Raw genomic sequence first — 24,698 nt, 5'->3', positions numbered from 1 at the left:
TGCATTGAAAAGTAGCTTCCTCTTACAAAGATTAGAGAATTTTGCTTTTATAAAACTAATACTACTTTCTGGGTCCCTTGAAGTATTCTTGGATTTGTATTAACATCTGTTCATAAAGACCTACATTCTACTGGAAAAATTTCCTTAAACCTTCATATTGCTTTTTGAGCCAAATTTCTAATATACTCATTTTGACAGAGTGCTGTTTCTCGTTTTGAACGATCTTTCTGATTTGAGGGTTGAATTTGTACAGAAGGTCCATTGAAACAACAGATGTAGTTATTAGGAAGGTACCCTGACTTGATACACTCACGAGGGCAAATCTTTTTTATTAACATCATAAATGAAACTAATATCTTCCAGAAATGAAAACATATACATCAATGAACGTTAATGCTGAAAAGATCAGCTCGTGACCCAGCTGGAGTTGCTGAAGTTGAGAAGCATTGCCTTTGAGGAAGGGAAAACCAAGGAGTGTGGAATAAGAAGGCCCTTGGAGTTACCTGGCTACTCAGCAGATCGGCAACATGAATAGAAATTACCTATCTTGTCTCTTTCAAAATAAATCATTCTGGTGCAATGTTTTTTATAAACAAAACTATAAAATATAGGCACCTGGTTTCTTCCTAATGTTTATACAAATTAATTCCTACAGCACTATTATGAGCACTATTTTACTAAGGACACAGCTGTCCTTACTGAACAGATGTGTAAAAAGGTACATAAGTATTTCTTTTATTGTCATTCAAAAGAATCAGTACCAAAGTCAAGACTAACTATCATATATTACTGACTTTGTATCTTAACTGAGTTCTTGGGCTCAGAATCAAGTGCTTAAGTAATAAAATAAGTATGTCTCTAGTTACAAAGTTCAACCACTACAAAGATCGGGGGTCCCTCAAAAGTAGATCAGGACCTACTAGTACAAAAATTTGGTTATCTGTATTGAGCTATCTTCCTCTTTCTCAGTTCTCAGTATTGATTACCACAGTCTACAGAGACTCCCAATGGGCATGGAGTGAAGCCAACAGCAGCACACTTTCTTACACTTAATGAGGGACCAGAATGTCAACACGAGACCCTAATGTTCTAATGACTGTACTACTTCAGGGAAATAAAAATTAATTCTCATCTCAAAAACACAGAAACTGGAAGTATAGCTCAGGGGTAGAGTACATGCTTGGCAGTTAAGCAAAAGCATGTATGTAGATGAGCCAACTGGATTAATGAAATGTGCCATATCGATAATTGAATATTTTATCTGACAACAGAAAAATGAAGTATTGATACATACTACATGGTATGAACTTTGAAACATGGGTGATCTTTGAAAATAAGCTAAACAAAAGAATTTGGTCATAAAAGAGCATGTATTATATGAAATGCCCAGAATAGGCAAATCTATAGAGACAGAAGGTAGATGATTGTTTGCTTAGGACCAGGGAGAGAGGGAACGTATAATGATGGCTAGTGCACATCAGTTATCTTTTAGAAGCCCTGTGAATAAAAAAAGACTGAATTACATATTTCAAAATGGTCAATTTATGTATGTGAATTACATCTTAATCTGTTTTTAAAACTTTCTGCACTGTTGCTATCTTTACATTGTCACTAAATTTAAACTATCCTTAAATTAACTACAATTTAATTGATTCTAATGTTGCTAAATTATAATATAAATAAATAATCATAGCAAGAGCTGCAGCTGTAGGGCCGTAACTTGAACATTAACAACTGCTCATCTGTTTATGAAGCTTGTAGTGAATTTTCCTTTGAACAAGACATAATAAAAATTAATACTACATTTAAAAATCACTTGTATATCTACTTAGAAACAAACAGGAAATAAAATTTAAAGGTATTTACAATAATACTATAAAACTTCAAAAGTTCAAAATAAATTCAATTAATTATGGAAAAAATCCATACAACTAACAACTATTTTAACAGTGTTTTTGCAAAGAAGATCTAATATACAAAGGCATATGCCATTTTCCTGGGATAGAAGACTATATTGTAATGATTCTACTACACTGGTATATATGTTCAACGCACTTCCATCAAAATCCTGGTCTACTACATTGGTATATATGTTCAATGCACTTCCATCAAAACCCTGGTCAGGCTTTCTTTACTTTGTATAAATTCATATGAAAATGCAAAAGGACAAAAATAACTAAAAAAAAAACTAAGGTGATTTTGAAGTAAACCAACTCTAACACATATCAATACCTATTATAACATGAAGAAAATTAAAACCCTGTGATAATGGTAGAAAAACAGATCAAAGGAACAAAACAGAGGGTCCTTCACAGACTGACGGGTTTGTGTATGTATATATGTAAAACTAATTTATGTCAAAAGTGAAACTTCAGTGCAATAAGAAATGATTGTCAATAAGTAGTCTGGACAATTGATCTATATGAAAAAAATAATCTTGACTCTTATATTATGTCACATATAAAAATAAACTCCAGATAAATTTAAGGATACAAATGTAAAACATTAGCAAAGCATTTAAAAGAAAATACAGAATGTCTTTGAGATCTTAAAGTAGGAAAATATTTCTTAAACTACAAACAAAAAATCTGAAGTGTAAAGGATTGATAAAATGGAACTTCCATCCATTTAAAGATATCTAAGAGTGAACCAGAAACCACAGAACAGAAGAATGTATTTTAATGCATGTGCCAACAATTCTTTAAAAAAAGCTAAACCAAGTAATTTAAAAATAGGCAAAGGTTTCAACTGATAATTCACAGAAAAGTGAATTAGTACAAAACATGAGATGGCGTTCAACTTATTGATCTTCAGGAAAATAAAAACTACAACTGCAAGAGGGCACTATAACATACCTACCAGTAAAACTAAAACAAAAAAGATCAAGTACTAAATTCTGACAAGGCTAGAGAATAAGTGCACTAATAGGTAGAGGGAAGGTAAACAGAAAGCCATTTTGAAAAACTTTTGAACACAGTCCACTAAAATTGAAAATATGTACATCACATAATACTAAAATTTACCCCTAGGTTTCCATCCAAATGAAATACACAAATATATTCATTAAGAAATATGTACTGGAATACTCATGGAAGCATTAACTATAATAATGCCAAATTGGAAATTACTGAAACCAAAAAGAAGAATTAAAAAATAAATTCATATTCAAATAATAGAGTACTGTTTGACATTAAGAATGAGCAAATGACAACTATGTGAAGGTAAGGATGACTCTAACAAACATAATATTGAACAAAGCTAGCACACAAAATACACACAGATGACTCAAAAGTTCAAAAATAGGCAAAACCAATCTTTGGTCTAGTAAGTCAGAGTAGTGGCTAGCTTGGCTGGAAATGCAGTGACTGGAAGGGAGCAGGAGAAGGCTTCTGAAGTTTGGACTCCTAGGTATGCTCTTTCCCGGCTGAGATTCTGTTTCCATGGGTGTGTTCACGTAGGGAAATTTCAAGTCAAACACTTTTCCGTATATATCAACTTCAAACAAAAAACCACTTGGTCCAGAGGAAGGTGCTTCCTGGCCACTATCCCTCCCGCTGCTCCGAGCCTAGAGGAAGGGGCTTCCGGGCCACCATCCTTCCCACCGCTCCTGGCCCAGAGGTAGGGGCTTCTGAGCTGCCATCCTACTGCTGCTGGTCCAGAGGAAGGGGCTTTCTGGCCACCATCCCTCCCACTGCTCCCAGCCCAGAGGAAAGGGCTTTTGAGCCACCTTCTGTCCCACCACTCCTGGCCCAGAGGAAGGGACTTCTGGGCCACCATCCCTACCGCCGCGCCTGGCCCCTGTCCCAACTCTCCCAGCTCAGAGGAGGTAATTTGTGCAGGTGCTAACAGCCCCCTGCCCCAGTCGAAATGAGAAAGCACGTAAAAAAGTCTCAAAACCAGACTTCCAGATCACCTACAGCAACCCCAAAGGGAAATGAGATGGAACACTCTGATACTCAACCACCTGGACCCTCTGAACTGGCAACAAAAGGGGATCTGGAAAAAATGAAATCAGAAATAATTTCTCAGGTAACAGGAAAAATTGTACTCCTAGTGCAAGATATGATTAATAAATCTAGAGAGGAGCTGAGGAACAGGATGGAATCCCAACATAGGAAACAAATGGAGTCCATAAAACAGATGCAAATAGATTGCCAGGACATGAAAAACTCCATTGAAAGTCTACACAGCAGAATGAGCCAATGTGAGGACAGAATTTCAGATATAGAAGATAAGATTGCAATTAATGACCAGGAAAAGAAAAACTGCTTCAAAATTATAAGAGAACATGAGAAATCAATCCAGCAGCTGCTAGGTGATGCAAAAAAGAATAACATAAGACTGATCAGAGTCAATGAAGAAACAGGAGAGAGTGCAGATGACATAAAAAAACTCTTCACAGAAGTAATGGCAGAAAACTTCCCAAGTAGGGGAAAAGAGCTTGACATACAGGTAAGTGAGGCATATAGGATTCCAAATAGCCTTGATCAAAAAAAAATCTACACATAGGCATATAATTGTTAAGATTCCAGAAACTCAACAGAAGAACAAAGTTCTATAAGCAGTTAGAGAAAAGAAACAAATTACATACAAAAGAAAGCCCATCAGAATCACAGCAGACTTCTCAACACAAACCATCAAGGCAAGAAGAGCTTGGAGTGACATATTCCAAGCCCTAAAAGAAAACAGCCTCCAACCCAGATTGATGTACCCTGCAAAACTATCTTGCAAAATGGATGGAGAAATAAGATACTTTCATGGCAAAGAGCACCTTAGGAACTTCATGAATACCAAACCAGCACTCCAAAAAATTTTACAAAATAACCCAGAAACAGACACTGAGGATCACAACCCCAGGAAACAAAGCAGAATGAACCCATCTGGCATGACAAGAAATTAAATGTAAAGGGGGAGAACTCAACAAAAAGAAAACATCATGGCAATGACAAGTCAATACGTTTCAGTTATAACCATCAATGTTAATGGTCTCAATTCACCAATCAAAAGAAATAGGCTGGCAGAATGGGTCAAGAAGCAAAATCCAACAATATGCTGCATACAAGAAACACACTTAATTCAAAAGGAAACTCATAGACTGAAAGTTAACGGGTGGAAAACAATACTCCATGCAACAGGAACCCGAAAAAAAGCAGGAGTAGCTATCCTCTTGGCAGATCAAGTACATTTCAAACCAACACTGATTAAGAGAGACGAAGAAGGACACTACATCCCTGTAAAGGGAACAATCCAACAGGAAGAGATGACAATCATAAATATCTATGCATCAAACACTAGTGCACCCAACTATATAAAACAAATACTAATGGACATGAAAAGTTATATATGCACTAAATCAATTGTAGTGGGGGACCTCAACACCCCACTGTCACAAATAGATAGATCAACTAGACTAAAAATAATGAAATACTAGAACTCAATCGAACTCTTGAACAAATGAACTTAATAGATGTTTACAGAGTCTTCCACCCCACAAAATCAGAATACACATTCTTCTCAGCTGCACATGGGTCATTCTCAAAAACAGACCACATACTCACACATAGAACATGTTTAAGTAAGTGCAAAGGAATTGAAGTTATCCCCTGCATATTATCAGACCATAGTGCAATGTAATTGGAGATCCATAGCAAAAGAAACTGGAAAAATTTCATAAACACGTGGAAATTGAACAACACACTTCTGAATAACCAATGGGTCACACAGGAAATTAAAGAAGAAATCAACAGTTCCTTCAATTAAATGACAATGACAATACAACACATCAGAATCTATGGGACACAATGAAAGCAGTCTTACAAGGGAAATTCAGAGCAGTGAATACGCATATTAGGAAAACAGAATGAGCCCAATTACACAACCTGATGCAGCACCTCAAGCTTCTAGAAAAAGAAGAGCAGGACAACCCCAGAGCTCATACAAGGGAGGAAATTATAAAGATCAGAGGAGAAATCAAAGCAATGGAGACTAAGAGAATGATACAAAAAAAATCAATGAAGCCAAGAGTTGGTTCTTCGAAAGAATCAACAAAATTGACAAACCTTTAGCCAACCTTGTCAGAAAAAGGAAAGAAAAGGCCCAAATCCATGCAATTAGGAATGAAAAGGGTGAAATTACAACAGACCCAGCAGAAATCCAGAGGATCATCAATACCTACTTCCAGAACCTATATGCCAATAAGATGGAAAACACAGAAGAAATGGACAGATTCCTGGATACATATGAATTGCCAAAGTTGAACGAAGAAGACCTAAAAATTCTAAACAACCCAACATCAACCAATGAAATTGAAAACGTAATTAAAAACTTATCAATTAAGAAAAGCCCGGGCCCTGATGGCTTCACTGCTGAATTCTACAAGACATTTAGAGAGGAACTACTGCCACTAAGTGTTTAAACTCTTCAAAGAAATTGAAAGGGAAATAATACCCCCACATTCATTCTTGGAAGCAAGCATCACCTTGATCCCCAAAGCAGAGAAAGACCCAACTGAACAGGAGAACTATAGGCCAGTCTCACTAAGGAACATAGATGCAAAAATCCTCAATATGATACTGGCAAACAGAATGCAGAAGATCATCAAGAAGACCATACACCCTGACCAAGTGGGATTCATCCGAGGGATGCAGGGATGGTTAAACATACGCAAATCAATCAATGTAATACACTATATCAACAGAGCCAAGGACAAAAACCATACAATTATCTCCACTGATGCAGAAAACGCATTTGACAAAATCCAACATGCATTTATGATAAAAACCCTACAAAAAATTGGAATAGATGGTCTCTACCTCAAACTGATAGAAGCCATCTATGAAAAACCAACAGCCAATATCATACTAAATGGTCAAAAACTGAAATCCTTCACACTAAAATCAGGAACAAGACAAGGATGTCCACTATCATCACTCTTGTTCAATATAGTTCTGGAAACATTAGCCACGGCAATTAGACAAGAGAAAGGAATAAAGATAGGTAATGAAGAAGTCAAATTGTCATTATCTGTAGATGACATGATACTCTATATAGAAGACCCCAAGAACTCCACCAAAAGTCTTCTAGACTTAATAACTAAATTCAGTCAAGTAGCTGGTTACAAGGTCAACACACAAAAATCAATAGCTTTCCTCTACACCAATGACAGACTCACTGAGAGAGAAATAGGGCAAATAATTCCTTTCACAATAGCATCCAAAAAACTGAAATACCTAGGAATCAAACTAATGAAAGAAATCAAAGACCTCTTCTCTGAAAATTTTAGCACTCTGAAAAGAGAGATTGAAGATGATACCAGAAAATGGACAGACATCCCCTGCTCCTGGGGAGGAAGGATTACTATGGTGAAAATGGTCATACTTCCAAAACTGCTATATAGATTTAATGCAATTCCAATTGAGATCCCAGCAGCATACTTCATGCACCTGGTAAAAACAATCCAAAAATTCATTTGGAACAAGAAGAGACCCAGAATAGCAAAAGCAATTCTAGGTAACAGAGACATGGCAGGGGGTGAAACAATCCCCAACTTGAAACTCTACTACAAAGCTACTGTTATAAAAACAGCATGGTACTGGCAAAGAAACAGACCTGAGGACCAGTGGAACAGATTAGAAGATGCAGAAACAACGCCAGACACACTCAGCCATCTCATCTTCGATAAAGGAGCCAAACATCCTCACTGGATGAAAGATAGCCTCTTTAATAAATGGTGCTGGAAAAACTGGATTTCAACTTGCCAAAGATTAAAACTAGACCTATATTTCTCACCATGCACCAAACTAAAATTGAAATGGATTAAAGATCTAAATATTAAAATAGAAACGCTGAGCCAGCTGGAACAGAGGTTAGGTAGAACTCTTGAAGGCATCGGTGTAGGAAAAGATTTTATGAACAAAACCTCAGTTGCCCGTGAACTAGCACAAACAATCAACAAGTGGGATCTCTTCTTATTAAAAAGCTTCTGCACAGCAAGAGAAACCGCCAGCAGTATGAAGAGACAACCCACAATGTGGGAAAAAATCTTCACCTGCTCTTCCTCAGACAAAAGTCTACTATCTCAAATCTATAAAGAACTTAAAAAGATCAGACCTCCCAAATTTTAAGACCCAATCTGAAAATGGGCATCTGAAATGAACAGACATTTCTCAGACAAAGAAGTAGAAATAGCAAATAAATACATGAAAAAATGTTCAACGTCACTGGTCATTCGAGAAATGCAAATGAGAACAATGCTGAGATTCCACTCCACTCCAGAAAGAATGGCTGCTATCATGAAATCAACCAATAACAAATGCTGGCGGGGCTGTGGGGAAAGAGGAACCCTGCTCCACTGCTGGTGGGAATGTAGACTGGTGAAAGCACTGTGGAAATCAGTGTGGGGATACCTCAAAGAACTAGGACTGGAAGTCTCATTTGACCCCGCTATTCCACTACTGGGGATCTTCCCCAAAGAATGAAAAGAATCATACCACAGTGATATATGTGTGCCCATGTTCATAGCAGCACAGTTTGTGATAGCTAAAACTTGGAAACAGCCCAAATGCCCATCAACTGGAGACTGGATAAAGAAAATGTGGTTTTTTTATAAAATGGAGTACTACTCAGCCATAAAAAATGAGAAATTAGAGACATTTATAGCTAAGTGGATGAACATTGAGGCAATACTCTTAAGTGAAATAAATAGGACACACATGAATAAATACCAAATAGTTTCTCTGGTGTGAGAAACTGAAAGTGTAAATAAGGACTAAAATGTATAATAGGTAATGTGAAATAGGAAGAAAAGGGGCAAAGGGGAAGGGAGTGGGAGGGATAGGGGAAAGGATAGAAGGGAATGGGATTAATATGAGAAAATGGAAAAATACGAACAAAATCTTTGTAAATAGGGAGGAATGGAGGGGTTGAAGAGAGGGCTGGGCAAGGGTGAAAAATAAGAACCAAGAGAGATTATGTAAAGGTGCAAATTTCCAATGATGAATGTCATTATATTGTATACCTAAAATGTACCAATGAATGAACCAATGATAATGCAAAATAGGAAGAAAAGGTCCAAAGGGGTAGGGGTAGGGGTAGTGGGAGGGGCAGGGGAAAGGAAAAATGCTGAGAAATGGAAAAAATGGAAATAAAGTCTTTGTAAATAGGGAAGGGTGGAGGGGGTGAAGGGAGGGCTAGGAATGGGGAAAAAATAAGAACCAAGATGCATTATGTAAAGGTACAATTCCCAATGAGAAATGTAATTGTGTTGTATACCTAAAATGCACCAATAAAAGAATTTAACAGAAAAAAATAAAATAAAATAAAAACCACTTTAATATTTAAACAATCTTCTATCAGTATTTATGCAAAGGTCACTATTTGAGCCTATAGGAATGAAGAAAGGAAGAAGAAACTACTGAATGTGAAAGTTACATTGTGTATATGATGTTCTACTCACCTTTATCCTGTAACACAATTTGTTGCTTATGCAGTAATGCCACCTCCCGTCCCAAAGCTTTCTTCTGTCTTTCCAGTTCATTTCGAAGCACCAAAATTTTTAATTGTAGGCATTCACTTTCTTTTTTCTAAATAAATAAAATCACAGGCAAATTTAGGAATATAAAAAGTCATGACTATGAGTTACACATTCACAATATCTCAAGTGAATAATCGTTTAATATTCATCAAATCTATAGATCTCTTGAGTAACTTTAATTATCAGCTGCCATTATTTTAACAGAAAAAAATTCAGAAATAAGCAAATAAGGGTAGACACTAATCTTCAGTCTAGGGTCAGTTCTAAGAACCCAAAAGACACTACAAAATATCTCAGGTCCCTTTCCTGATATCATAATACAAGCTTAAAAGTAATTAATAAAAAAATACTGGTGTTCTAAGAAAGTTAAACATGAATTTACCACAGGAATCAGCAATTCCATTCCCAGGTATGTGCTCAAGAGAATGAAAATGCATCCACACCAAAACTTGAACACAAATGTTTGCAGCAGAGTTATTCACAATATCCAGAAAATATAAACAACCCAAATGTCTGTAATAGATGAATAAATAAAATGTGGTACATCCATATTATCAAATAGTTTTATAACAGAAAGAAACTAAGTACTGATATATACCACAACACAGATGAACCTTGAAAACATTGTTATGTGAAAGAAGTCAGTGTACAAAGTCCACATATTATAAAGCTTCATTTATAAGAAATGTCCAGAATAGGTAAATCCATAGAAACAAAAAGTAGATTTCCATTCTCACCAAGCTGAACCAAAATGCTCTAATACCCAGCTCACTTTAGAGAAAGTCAAGTCATTGACTTTTCATTCCTGCTCAGAAGCAACCAACAAAGCCCCATGCAGGCACCACATGGGAAGACTGGAATTTTACCACCTACCTGGCGTAATGAGATACTGCTCTTTCTCTCCAGTGGTATCACAGGGGGCCTAGTGGAGTCCAAACTTTCAGTAATACCCAGTGTGAATGAGGCCACCCTATTCTCTATGATACAAGTGGGGGCCAGGTGGACAGCAGCAAAGAGGCACACCTACTCCTCCTAACCAAGAAGGTATCAGTGGAGGCCTTAGTAGGGGAGCTGGAACTGCTATTCCTGGCCAGCATTAATGAACTCTCCTACCCTCCTCCTCAGTTGTCAAAGGAGGCTACATGGGAAATCCTGATTTCTTCACCCCCTAGGTGGTAATGAAACAGTACTTCCTTTCCCCCTGCTAGAGAGATGCCAGAGGAAGCCAGATAAACAATATGTTTACATGAGATCTAGAGATTCATACCATTACTCCAAAATGTGCAAGTTTTAATAAAAAATTACTCATACCCCAAACCAGGAAGATATCAAGTAAATGAAAAAGGACTATTAGTAGATGGCAACACTGAGATGACAGACATGTTAAAATTACCTAACAAAGACCTGAAGGCTGCCATCTTAAAAACACTTCAAAAGCATTTAAAACATGTTTGAAGCACACAAAAAAATAGAAGGCCTGAGCAAAGAAACAAAGTCTCAGTAAAGAAACAAAAGAGACAAAGAACCAAATGGAAATTTTAGAACTAAAAATAACTGTAGCAAAAATCTCAGGTAATGAGCTCAAAGGCAGAATGGAAGCAAGAAAAAATAGCCTTACCTAGAAGACAGAGCAATAGAGGTTACTCAACAAAGAGAAAACACACTGAAAACAAACAAAAAGAATAGGACCTCAGGGGACTGTGGAACTATGTCAAAGTGCGGTGCGGGATGGGGTGTCTACTATTTATGCCATCAGAGTAACAACAAACTGATTCTGCTTATCAGAATCAGTTAATATCAACAGACTGATTCTGATTATACAAAAACAAAATATTATGAACAACCAACACAATATTGATAAGAAAAAAGAAAAGCCGGAGAGCTGACAGTACCCAATCTCAAGACTTACTATAAATTAAGACAATAATAATCAAGACAGTGTAGTATGGGTAAAAGAATAGAAAAATAGATGATCAACAGAGCAAGAAAGCCCATAAATAGGTTCACATAAAGATAGTCAAATGATCTTTGACAAAGAAACAAAACTAATTCAATGGAAAAAGGACAATCTTTAACCGAAATGATGCTGGTTCAGGAGAGGGAGAAAGGGATTAGTAAGTAGAAAGGAGATTTTTAACCCAAATGATGCTGAAATCACTATTGAGACACAGGGAGGAAAAACCCCAGAAAGAAATGAATCTAGATTTAGACCCTCCATTTTTCACAAAAAAATAGCTTCATAAAGTAGATCATGCCTCAATATAAAATAAAAAATTATACAACAGGGCCAGGGATTTAGCTCAGTGGTTCCACCGCCTGCCTTGCAAGTACAAGGTCCCAAATTTAATCCAGGTACCAAAAAACAAAACAAAACAAAACAAAACGACATTTAGAAAGCAGTATAGGAGAAAATCTTGGTAACTTTTCAAATGTAATACCAAAATCAAGATCCATGAAAAAAGAAATTGGTAACTTAGAAGTTCATTAATATTAAAAACTAGTCTGTGAAACACACTAGTAAGAAAATTAAAAGCCTCAGATAGTAAAAAATCTTTGCAAAACATGTTTGATAAGACCAGTATCCAAAATATACCAAGAATTCTTAAACACAACAATAAGAAAACAACCCAATTTAAAAATGAAACAAAGATCCTAATAGCTATTTCACCAAAGAAGATATACAGGAGGAAAATAAGCATATGAAAAGATAGTTAACAAAATTCATCATAGTAATCTAAAACCAAAATGAAATACAACTACACATTTATTAGAATAGCTAGAATCACAAACACTGTCTAACACCAAATGTTGTGAGGATATTAACAACCAAGACTCATTCATTGCTAGAGGTAATGTGAAATGATACTTCCAATTTTGAAAATAGTTTGGAAGAGGTAAATACAGGCTTACTACATGATCCAGCACTATCAGATATTTACTTGCATGAGTTGAAAATTTAGGAACAAAAACCTACACAAAATTATCTACAGCAACTTCATTTGTAACTGCCAAACCTTGGAAACAACCAAAACATACTTTAATAAATCAACAGATAAACTATGATGTGATATATATATATATATGATAAAAAGATGAGCCAATAATATATGAAAAGACATGGAGAAACTCAAAATCTGTAAAGAAACTAGGTAAAGAAACTCATCTGAAAAAGTTACATACTGTATAATTCTTACTGTATGGCATTCTGAAAAAAGCAAAAACTGGAAACAGTAAACAGATCTTGCTTGTCAGTGGTTCAGGAGAGGGAGAAAGGGATTAGTAAATGGAAATGAGATTTTTAGGGAAGTGAAACTATTTTGCATGACACTGTAATAGTGGCTACATGTAATAGTGATACATTTGCCAAAATTCATAGAACTGTTTAACAGAATGAACCCTACTATAAACTATGAACTTTAGTAAATTATAATTTAGCACGATTAATCAATTTTAACAAATATACCACACTAGTACAATATCTTAATAATAGAAGAAATTGGCAGAGAGAGTTTGGGAGTTCTCTACTTCCTATACTATTTTTCTATAAATCTAAAACTGTACTTAAAAGAAAGTTTTTAACAAAATGTTTTTATTTTTATTTTTTGACATTGGGGATTAAATTCAGGACTTTGTGCTTGCCAGGCAGGCACAGTGCCACTGAGCTACATTCCTGGCTGAAAAGAAAGTTTATTTTTAAAAAATCGTAGAACCATACACCAAATTGTCAATTTGGGGGTTAGGGTTATGCTTAGTATGTGCCTAGCCTGTTCTGCTGCGGTTTCAATCCCCACAATAAAAAAGTCAATTTTATAGAATGTTTATTAATAAATGAAAATCCCTGACACATTCTACCAGCTAGAAATATATTTAAGTTTATTAAATAAATCTACTAACTTATTTCTTCATATAAATATTGCCTTATGTCAAACCATAGTTTAAATATTACTCAAACTCCTTTTTTTCTCCAGATACTTTGCTTTAATTTGCTTCCAGATACAAATCTGAAATCTTGTTTTCATAATAAGCATATATGTACATACACACAAAATTACTACTTAGGAAATCTATATACCCTTCCCCATTGGTCCTTACTAGATGGTGTCAATAATATATACTTCCCATGATTTTTCCATGACATAAATCTTGACCAAACAGCAATTTGGCAGTACCTAATACATTATTACCTCCACCCAAAGGTATTAAAGTAGCTAATTAACATTGTAATAGGGGAAAAACCCCATTCATTAAATAAATAGGTTACCAAGACCTGGAATGAGCTGGTAGAAAACTTCAAAAGGAAAAAGCCATTATTTGGTTGATTTACAGACAATAAGCAAGCCTGGGAATTAAGTCAGATGCATGATGGTATGGCCTTGTTGAAGCAGTGGGCATGAAAAATGATTTTGGGCACTTGTGTTGAAAGTGTTTTACTGTAATCATTTCTCATCCAAAATGCTTTCTTCTTCATCCTTGAAATATTGATTCTAAACAATGCCATGACAATACATTAAAGACACTCAAGCCAAGACAACAAGCAGAAAAGCTTATTTCCAAGTATCATTATTACATTAGGTTTGAAAAGTCTATGAAATATGCCTTTACAAAGAATATTGCAAACATTTATCAAGGACTTCTAAACATTTATGAGGGATATGCTTCTAGATGAATCCAAAATGTTTTCTGCCTTCTAGAATTTAGGTCTACTGGAAACAAGGCCATTTTGCCCTGCCAACCCACTATACAAAAGCCAAGAGTCATGAGGTTCTAAAAAGTGGAAATAACCCAAGTATCCATCAACAGATAAATGGATAAGCAAAATGTGTTATATACCTGCAACAGAATATGATTTAGCCTTATCAAGGAAAGCAATTCTGCAATATGTAGTAACATGGATAAATCTTGAGGATATTATGCTAAGTAAAATAAAGCAGTCATAAAAAGGAATATAGTATATGGTACTGCTTACATGAGATTTTTAGAGCAGTCGAAATCATAGAGACAGAAGGAAAGCATAGTGGTTGCCAGGGCTTAGAACTAGTGGGGATTTAGTGTTTAATAGATACCGAGTTTTAGTTTTATCAGATATAGAGCTGTGAAAATGGATGGTGACGATGACTCCATGACACAATGAATGTATTTAATATCACTAAACTGTACATTTTAAAATGCTTGGAATCATAACTTTTATGTTACATGTATCTTACAACAAATTGGGGTGGAAATTCATGAGGTTGTTTATCATGAAAGAAAAACAAAAACACAATATGGGTTTTCTTTCCCAATCCAATAGATGGGATTTTATCACTGACGAAAAAAATAGGTAAAGTCTTAGGAAGTAAACTCCACAAAAAGCTAGGTGTTCAATCTCCTTGACCTGAAATTTTCCACAAAATATGCAAATTGAATTCTACCTGGGCAGAGAAAGAAAATATAGAAAAAGAAAAACAACTCTTCAGAGAACAATGGGATATGCTGGTTCAGTGATAAACCTGCTGTATTCCAGGGTACACACTCAAACTAGGAGTGTTTCCTAGATTCAAAGAACTAAGGCTAATCTAAATACTAAGTTAATATTGCAAGGCGTGTGTAGTGTGTTTGTGTTATGGTCCATGTGCGGAAACTGGCTCATTTACAGACATATATCAAGTCATTCAAAACCAGGATTGTTGGCTCTCATTTCTGATGAGTAAACAAACCCTACCCATGTGAGATCTGGTTCTACTTTCTTTTTAATGCTTCAAAGACAAGTTGCTCAAAAATCTTAATGTTCTGTATCTTCTAATTGTTTCTGTTCCCTATCTATCTGTTTACTCCAAGTACAATTAATATACACTTATCTCCAGTGTATCACTTTTAATTGGATTTTGGTGTTTTTATACAACACTGTATCAGAAATGAAAAGCGCAAACATTTATCTATTTTCAAGCACACACATTCCCATTTATGGATATTTTCCCAAAAAATCAGGATGATATTAAACATTACTTTTAGGATGACAGTTTAATTTATAAATAACATAATAATGGAAATATTTTTTCATAGATCACATTGGAGCTAAAAACCTTCAGCAAAGTTCTTAAAACATGGTCTTGTAAATCATGAGGGTACCAAATATATCCATAATAATACTAAACTAGACTGTTTTGTTCCTTTTTCATTCTCATTTTCTCATAAGTATATAGCCAAGTGTACCAGAGTCTACAAAATTTGCAACATCAAAACAGACTTATCAGGACTTCTGGGAAGATGTTTGGAGTAGTAAACAGCAACCAATCAACCTCTCGGAGATTTGGAATCCATACACTGGAATAAAACAACTTGAGAAAGAAAAGGAAGGAGGTGGATCCTTGGGATAAAGAAAGGGTCTGAAGGGAAAATTAGAGCCCATGGAGAAAGTGAAGAGACAGATTTCAACACAGAAAAATCAAGTGGCAAACTGCACTTTTTCCCTGGCTCCTGGCTCATGCAGTGAGAGAGGAGGCTCAAATTTACAGCCATACAGTGAAACCTGTTGACTCCAGAGGCTTCCAGGGAGAGACTTACGAGTGGAGTGGAGCAGTGGATGCTGTGAGCTACAACTGCTGATGAGTGACTCCAGTCCAAGCATCTGCCTGTGACCTGGAGAGGGTGCTTGGCCAGATGTCATTTTATGGCAGGGCCAACTGAACCTGGGACTCGGAGCAGCCAGGGGTTGGCTTCATCTTGGGGCTCTTAGTGACTGGGTGAGTGATAATCATGGGAGATATCCAGGGTCAGGGAGCCGAGGTCAGGCTGGCATGAGATACCTAGAGTGCTGAAAAACTCAGGTCTCAATCCCAAAACCAAAGGTCAGGATCAGCCTAATATTTTGTGGAGTGGAAAGTACCAAAATTGGCATACTGTCCTAATTGTATTGCAGGTTTGCTGGGATCAACCAGCACAGATCTGGGCTCTGTCTACCCCCTTTATCTACCAGTGAAGGAAGAGACACGCCTTGAGTTAGACACCACCATAAAACCATAGACCCCAGATGATAACCACAGGCTTGAAATCACAGAGATATTTCTTCTTTTTTTTCTTTTTGATTTCATTGCTTTCATTCTTTTTCATGATGGTTTTTGTTTGTTCATGAGTGTAAACACTATTTTCAATTTTTTGGTTTTGGTTTGTTCTTGTTTTTGCCTTCTTTCTTTCTTTCCTGTTTTCTTCATCAGTTTCCCAAAGCTCAGGTAATCTTCCTTCGTCCTGCAGTCTTGCTTCTAATGTCCTTCTCTTCTTTTATTTCTCTATTTTTTCATCTTATCCCGTTAAAACTTTCTCGCAAGGGTAAGATCACTCTATTGAGGGGTTATTTATTGTATATATTTTCTTATTTGTTTTAGTTTTTTTATATAACTATAAATCTTACACCAATGGTTAAAGGTGGCAAATTAACACTTATCGCAGTTTGTCATTTTCTAGACTGCATTTGATGCTTTTGTTATTACTGATTGTACTACTTTAGCCAAGATGACATAATTGTTATAATCAGTTGTTCTTCCTCATATGCCAATACCAAATTGTCTGGGGATCATAAACAATACTATAGTCCAGTACCAAACAGGCTAGGCCAAACAGGCAACAACCTCTCACCCCTTTTATTAGGAGTGAAGAGGCAGGCTTTTGAGGCAGACTCAAAAGACAAAAGTCAGCTACACCTAGAAGACATCTCTGAAAAGCAGTCGTTTCCTAAAGAGGTCTTGATACTAGTAATAAAGCTACCTATCATAAGCAATTTACAAGCATCGATGCAGAAAACAAATTTTAAAAACAGAAAATGATAAAACATGAAAGCAAGATGGAACTCCAGAACTCCAGCTTGCCCAACACAAATTCTGGGGACATCGAGGTGAAAAAAATCAAAAACCATCCAGTTGAACTTTCTGAAATGGTAGCAGTGAAAGTAACAAAGCAGATGTATGAGGCTCTAGAAAAAAACAAATCAGAAATAATTACATAGATAACTAAAGAGATTATGACCATAATAAAGAACATGGTTAGTATTATGGCTTGTGTCTAGATGTCCCCCCCAAACCTCATGCAGTCATGGGGGGAAGAGGGGGCTTTTCAGAGGTGCTCGGATTATGAATGTATGGTGCTGGGATCCAGAGCGTGTGATTACTAAATCAGTCCACTGATTGGTTTGGCATAGTTCTGGCTAGGATTAAGGGTGTGAGTGCTACATCTACCCTAGAGCAGGCACACTGCATAAAATATAAGGGACAGAAAGAAGGCTAATGTGCTCTTGCTTGCCAGCTTGCCATGGACTATTTCTCCTCTGTGATGCCCTTCTGCCATGCCACCCTGCCTACGATGAACTAAATCCTCTACAAACTGTGAGCTAAATAAACCTTTCCTCCTTTAACTTTGGGTGTCAGATATTTTGTCTCAGCAACGAGAAAAGTAACTAAGACGGTGAATCTAGAGCAGATACAGATTAAAAAAAAATACAGGAGCTTAGGAAAGTGATGGAAACCATGAATGCCCAACAGAAGAAAGAATTGGACTCCATAAAGCAGATTCAAACACATATCCAGGAGACTAAAAATCTTATTAAAAGTATATGCAGGAAAAACAACCAATGTGAAGATAGAATATCAGATCTAGAGTACAGGTTTGCAGTTAGTAATCATCAAATGAAAAACATCTTAAAAATAGCAAGGGACCACAAAAAATCAATCTAATAGCTGACAGATAATGATACAAAGAAGAATAACATAAATATAATTAATGAAAAAAATCAGAAGATAGCACAAAGGCTATAAAAAATGTGAATTTGTAATAGCTAAATCTTGAAAACAGCCCAAATGCCCATCAACCAATGAATGGGTAAAAAAAGATGTGGGGGGGGGGGATTTAGCTCAGTAGTTTTGCCACCTGCTGCAAAGTGCAAGGACCCAAGTTCGATCCTCGGTACCAAAAAAAAAAGATGTGGGTTTTTTGTTTTTAATACAATGGAGTACTACTCTGTCATACGGAAGGATAAGTCTGAGACATTTATAGCTAAATGGATGCACCGTGAGACCATACTCTTAAGTGAAATATATTGGATACACATTTCAATACCACATTGTTTCTCTGGTGTGAGAAATCAAAAGTGTAAATGAGGACCAAAATGTATAACAGATATTGTGAAATGGGAAGAAAATATTCAAATGAGAAGGGGAACAAAGGTGGGGGGGAGAAGGGATAAGAAAAAAATAAAATAGATGGAAAAATGAAAACAAAGCTTTTGTATATAAGGAGAAGAAGAGGGGTTGACAGGAGGGGAATGGGAAAAAAAGAAGATATATCATGTACAGGTAGGTACAAATTCCCTATGATGAATGTTATCATTATGTATATCTAAAATGTACTAATAAATATTTTGCTTCAAAAATATAAAAAAATTTAAAATGTGTTCATAGAAGTAATGAAAGAAAATTTCTCAAGCATGGAAAAAGAATTTGACATACAGATAAGTGAGGCATATAGAACTCTGATTAGCCATGATCAGAAAAAAACTACACCAAGGCATATAATAGTCAAGATTCCAGAAATTCAACACAAGAACAGAATATTAAAAGCTGTTAGAGAAAAGAAACAAATCACCTATAAAGGAAAACCCATCAGAACCACAGCAAACTTCTCAACACAAATCTCAGAGAGCTGGGAATGAAGTATTTCAAGCTCTGAAAGAAAACAACCTCCAACCCAGATTGATGTACCCTGCAAAATTATCTTTCAAAACTGATGGAGAAATAAGATACTTCCATTATAAAAAAACACGTGAAGAAATTCAGGACCACCAAACCAGCACTCCAAAAAGTTCTGAAGGTTATCCTAGAAAAAGACAATGAAAGCAACAATTCCATGAATCCCAAAAGAATGAATCTACTAGGCCAGGCAAGTAATTAAACAGAAGGAAAAGAAAAGGAACCAAAACAAGAAAATAATATGACATGGATAAGTCAATATGTATCAGTCGTAAATGGTGTCAATTTACCAATCAAAAGCAGATAGCAATCATAAATATATATGCAGCAAATACCAGTGCACCCAACTATATAAAACAAACATTAATGGGTATGAAAAATCAGATAAGGGTTAATATAGTTGTAATGGGGGACCTCAATACCCCACTGTCACAAATACATAGATCAACTATACAAAAAAATCAACAAAGAAATATCAGAGCTGAACCAAACCTTTGAACAGATGGACTTAGTAGATATCTACGGAGTGTTCTAGCCAACAACAGAATACACATTCTTCTTAGTTGCACATGGGACTTTCTCCAAAATGGACTACATACTAGCTCACAGAACATGCTTAAGTAAATGCAAAGGAACTTAAATTATCCCATGCATATTATCAGATCATAATGAAACTGGAAATCAATGGCACAAGAAACCACAAAAACTGTATGACCACATGGAATTTAAATAACATCCTCCTGAACAACCAGAGTCACAGATGAAATTGAAAAAATGTTGCGACTCCCAGGGTGAGCAGTGGGAGATGAAGAAAATTGAAAAACAAAAAGAAGGATACATACCAATTTTATGCTTGAAAGCTGGGACCAGGTGGAGCCATAGCCTGTCAGGAGCTAATGGCTGCCTGGAGTCCAGTGAGTGTGCTCTTTATTTACAGTGTAAGACAAACAGGAAGAGAAGACAGGGTAACTAGTGTTACATGGCCTACGCTGAACGTAGCGTGATTGTTTTGTGATCGAGGCATGCGCAGAAAGGGAACAAGGAAGAAGGATATATAATATAACTGTCTCCTGGGGCTGTGCCATACAGGGTCTACAATCTTAGACACAGTCTGTTTCACTATCTAGTCTATAGAGGAGAAAGGGAGTAGGGATTAGGCGAAGGGACATCTTGAGGCTCGGCCTGCGGCAAAGAAGAAATTTGACAGTTTCTAAAATTAAACAATAATGTCAAAATGACATATTGGAACTTATGGGATACAACAAAAACAGTTCCATGAGGGAAATTTATAGTGGTGAATCAAAAAACCAACAAACTCAAATGAATAACCTAATGTTGAACCTAAAACTTCCAGAAAAAGAAGAAAAGGTTAAACCCAAAGCACATACAAGGGTGGAAATTATAAAGATCAGAGCAGAAATTAATGAAATTGAGATTAAGAAAAAATACAAAGAATCAATGAAGAGTTGGTTCTTTGAAAGATTAAATAAAACAGACCAACCCTTAGCCAACCTTATCAAAAAAAGGAAAGAAGGGGCCGGGGATTTACCTCAGTGGTTTTGCCGCCTGCTGCGCAAGCACAAGAACCCGAGTTCAATGCCAGGTACCAAAAAAAAAAGGAAAGAAAAGACTCAAGTCCATGCAATTAGGAATGAAAAGGCAGAAATCACAACGGATCCTGCAGAAATCCAAATTATCAATACTTACTTCAAGAACCTATAATAAGAAGGTAAACACAGAAGAAATGGACAGATTCCTAGATATTTATGAATTACCAAAGCTGAATCAAGAAAATATAAAAATTTTAAACAACCCAGTATCAGACAATGAAATTGAAGAAATAATTAAAAAACTGACAACAAAGAAAAGCCCAGGTCCTAACAGATTCACTGCTAAATTCTACAAGAAATTTGGAGAAGATCTAAAGTCACTACTCTTCAAATTCTTTAATGAAATTGAAAGGGAAACAATACTCCTAAACTCATTCCGGAAGTAAGCATTACCCTGATATCAAAACCAGAGAAGGATTTAACCAGACAAGAGAATTACAAGCTAATCTCTCTAAGGAACATAGATGAAAAAATCCTCAGTAAGATACTGGCAGGGCCAGGGATTTAGCTCAGTGGTTCTGCAGCCTGCCCCACAAGTGCAAGGACCCGAGTTCAATCCCCGGTACCAAAAAAAGAAAAGATACTGGCGAACAGAATGCAGCAAATCATCAAGAAGATTATACACCATGACCAAGCAGGATTTATCCCAGAGATGCAGGGATGGTTCAACATATGCAAATGAATGGAGAAAACAACACCTGTCACAACAGCATCAAGAAAAGTGAAATACTTAGGATCAATCTAACAAAGTAAATGACCTTTACACTGAAAACTGCAGTATTCTGAAAAGAGAAATTGAAGACCATATCAGAAAATACAAAGATGTCTATCCTTTGTTCTTGGAGAGGCAGAACCAATACAATGACAATGGCCACAATTTCAAAACCATTATACAGATTTAATGCATCCTGACCAAAATATCAATAGGATACCTCACAGAATTAGAGAAAACAACCCCAAAATTCATTTGGCATGAGAAGAGACCTAGAATAGCAAAAGCAATTCTACACTTGATCTTAGCCAAAAGGCCAAGAACATAAAAGCAATTCTGAGCAACAAGGGCAAGGCATCACAATCCCTGACTTGAAATTATACTACAAAGCTATCATGTTTAAAAAAAAAAACAACCAACATGGTATTGGCAAAAAAAGACTCAAGGATCAGTGGAACAGAATAGAAGACACTGAAACAACTTGGGACATTTTTAGGTAAATGGATGCACCCTGAGACCATACTTTTAAGTGAAATAAATCGGATACATGTTTAAATATCACATTTGTGCATGTGTGTGTGTATGTGTGTGTGTGTGCGCGCGCGCACGCACGCGAGACAGAGAGAGAGAAAGAGAGAATGAAAGGGTGAATAAGAACCAAAATGGCTGATAGATATTGGGAAGTAGGAAGAAAATGTTCAAATGGGAAACAGAATACGGGAGGGGGAAGGAGAGGGAAGGAAGGGAAAAAAAAGAATAGAAGGAAAAACATGGAAACAACAATTTTGTAAATGGGGATGGAAAGAAAGGTCGAAGGGAGGGGAAGGGAATGAAGAAAAAAAGAAGAATCAAGATATATTGTGTGTAAGTACAAACTCCCTATGATGAATGTGATCATTATGTATATCAAAAGTGTACTAATGAAATGAATTTTTTTTTTTTGTACGGGGGATCGAACTTGGGTCCTTGCGCTTGCGCAGCAGGCGGCGAAACCACTGAGCTAAATCCGAGGCCCTAATGAAATTATTTTTTAAAAAACAGATTTATTGCAGAAGTAGATGTGAAAATCAAGGTATCTTTTATTAAGCTAGAAATTAGTTCAATAGAAGTTAAATACACAAAAAATTAAAACTGCAACTCTAATGTTTTCTAGAAAAAATACTTAGTTTTATTTTCATTAAAATGTATGTATACATATAAATCTCTCTCTATATATATTTACTTTTACACTATGAGGACTGAACTCAGGGCCTTCTCATCAAGCTTCATCTCCAGGGTAGTTCTTTAAAAGAAATTTTTTTGAGACAGTGTCTTGCTAAGTTACTAAGTTGCTCAGGCTGAATTCAAACATGTGATATGCCTGCCTTAGCCTCCAAGAGTGCTGGGATTCAGGAATGTGCTACCGCACTGGGCTAAAAATGTATTCTTATATTAACATGATGGATTTATTACTGGTACTTTAAAATGATTAGGGAAATTAATATTTTTAATTGCTCAAATTTAATTTCCAGTATAATAAATATCAATAGCATATCCTAAATTCTTTGAGATTATCACTATTTTTAAGAGTATAAAGAAGTCTCAGGGTTCTATAGTCTTCAATTGCAGTAATTTTTCTTTGAAAATCAGAAAAAAATTCACCTAAAAAAAGTTTTACACCTATAGTTATTCTTTCAAAAGTTAACAAATAGCTTTTTATTGTTTTAAATTTTTTTTTATTTTTTACTTATTTATTTTTTGGTACCGGGGATCGAACTCAGGTCCTTGCGCTTGCACAGCAGGCGGCGAAACCACTGAGCTAAATCCCCGGCCCTATTGTTTTTTTAAAACAGGGTCTCACTCTGCAGCTCAGACTGGTTTTGAACTCTATGTAGTCCAGAGTGGCCTTAAACTCGAGAACCTGCTGCCTCCCAAATGCCTGGATTACAGGTATGCGCCGCCTCACTTGGTTAACAAACTGCTTTTAAATCCCATTTGTGGTTGGGTGTTGTGGCACATACCTATAATCACAGCACTCTGGAAAGCTGAGACAGGAAGATCACAAATTTGAGGCCAACCAGGGCAACTAAGGAAGACCCTCTGTTAAAAATAAAAAAAATTGCTAGAAATGTAGCTCCTTATAAGCCCCTGGTTCAATCCCCAGAACCATAGCCCCCATACACACTAGAAAGAGAGAGAAAACAGACAGACAATTTGTATGTTATTTCTATTGCACTTATACCTAATCAACCACTAAAAAAGGAAAAGATTTCCTGAGAAAATATTTCTTCCAATTCCTTAGTTTCATAGACTCACTGGCAGTATCAGGTCCAGAACCTAGGTTAGTTAGGGACATAAATAATGGTAAGTTGTACAGGAGTTCTGCTTCTGGTATATGAGAATAAGCACCTAAGAAACTTCTAATACATAACAGATACAAACTCTGGATAAAATACAAGAAACTACTACATGAAGGTTCTAGTGACTGATCAATAGTAGGCATACTTTGGACAGGAGTCAAAAGTTGGTGCAAGCAACAACAAACAGTAAATTTTCCTTTTTCTGTAATTTTGCCCTGAAAATGGCCATAAACTCCATCAGCCAATCTTTCAGTTGGCAGAACTAAGGGAAGACCATCCAGATGCCAGGAAAGACTCATTCTTACTTTAACTGGTATAAAAAAATTAATGTGAAATGAATCATAGATCTCAATGTAAAATCCAAAACTATGAAATTACTAGAACAAAAGAGAAAGTTCCTGTGACCCTGGGTTAGGCAAAGGCTTCTAATAAGAACACAAAAATAAAATGAAACAACAACAAAGAAATTAAGAAAAAATACTCTGAACTTCACTCATCCTAACTTCTGCTCTTTAAATAACACCATTAAGAAGCTAAAAAAAAAAAGCAAGCCATGAACTGGAAGAAAGTATTCAAACACACCTATGAGAAAAAGAACTTGTATACAGAAATAAATATAACACACATACTCTTTTAAACCCCAAAATATGAAGGCAAAACTCTCAATTAAGAAATGAGGGTACAAGCATGCCTTTAATTCCAGCTACTCAGGAGGCTGACACAAGAGGATCACAAATTTGAAGCCAGCATGGGCAACATAGCAAGACCTTGTCTCAAGCTAAAAAAATAAAT

At 36.0% G+C, this 24,698-nt stretch overlaps 1 protein-coding gene across 9 annotated transcripts in view; it reads right to left on the bottom strand.

Annotated features, from left to right (window-relative positions):
* The window catches only part of Uvrag (UV radiation resistance associated), a 360,643-nt gene that overhangs the window by 138,903 nt on the left and 197,042 nt on the right, over window positions 1-24,698 (bottom strand). For all 9 annotated transcript variants that reach the window (XM_087211958.1, XM_087211956.1, XM_087211960.1 and 6 more), the window contains one exon: window positions 9,455-9,581. In XM_087211958.1, coding sequence (XP_087068084.1) covers window positions 9,455-9,581 — 127 coding nt within the window. The remainder of the gene's footprint in view (window positions 1-9,454; window positions 9,582-24,698) is intronic.

Source organism: Heterocephalus glaber, unplaced genomic scaffold (assembly GCF_053883595.1).
Source record: "Heterocephalus glaber isolate CG9 unplaced genomic scaffold, H.glaber_assembly_v1.0 deba00001428, whole genome shotgun sequence".
Classification (NCBI taxonomy): domain Eukaryota; kingdom Metazoa; phylum Chordata; class Mammalia; order Rodentia; family Bathyergidae; genus Heterocephalus; species Heterocephalus glaber.
This window is presented reverse-complemented; position numbering and strand designations above follow the sequence as displayed.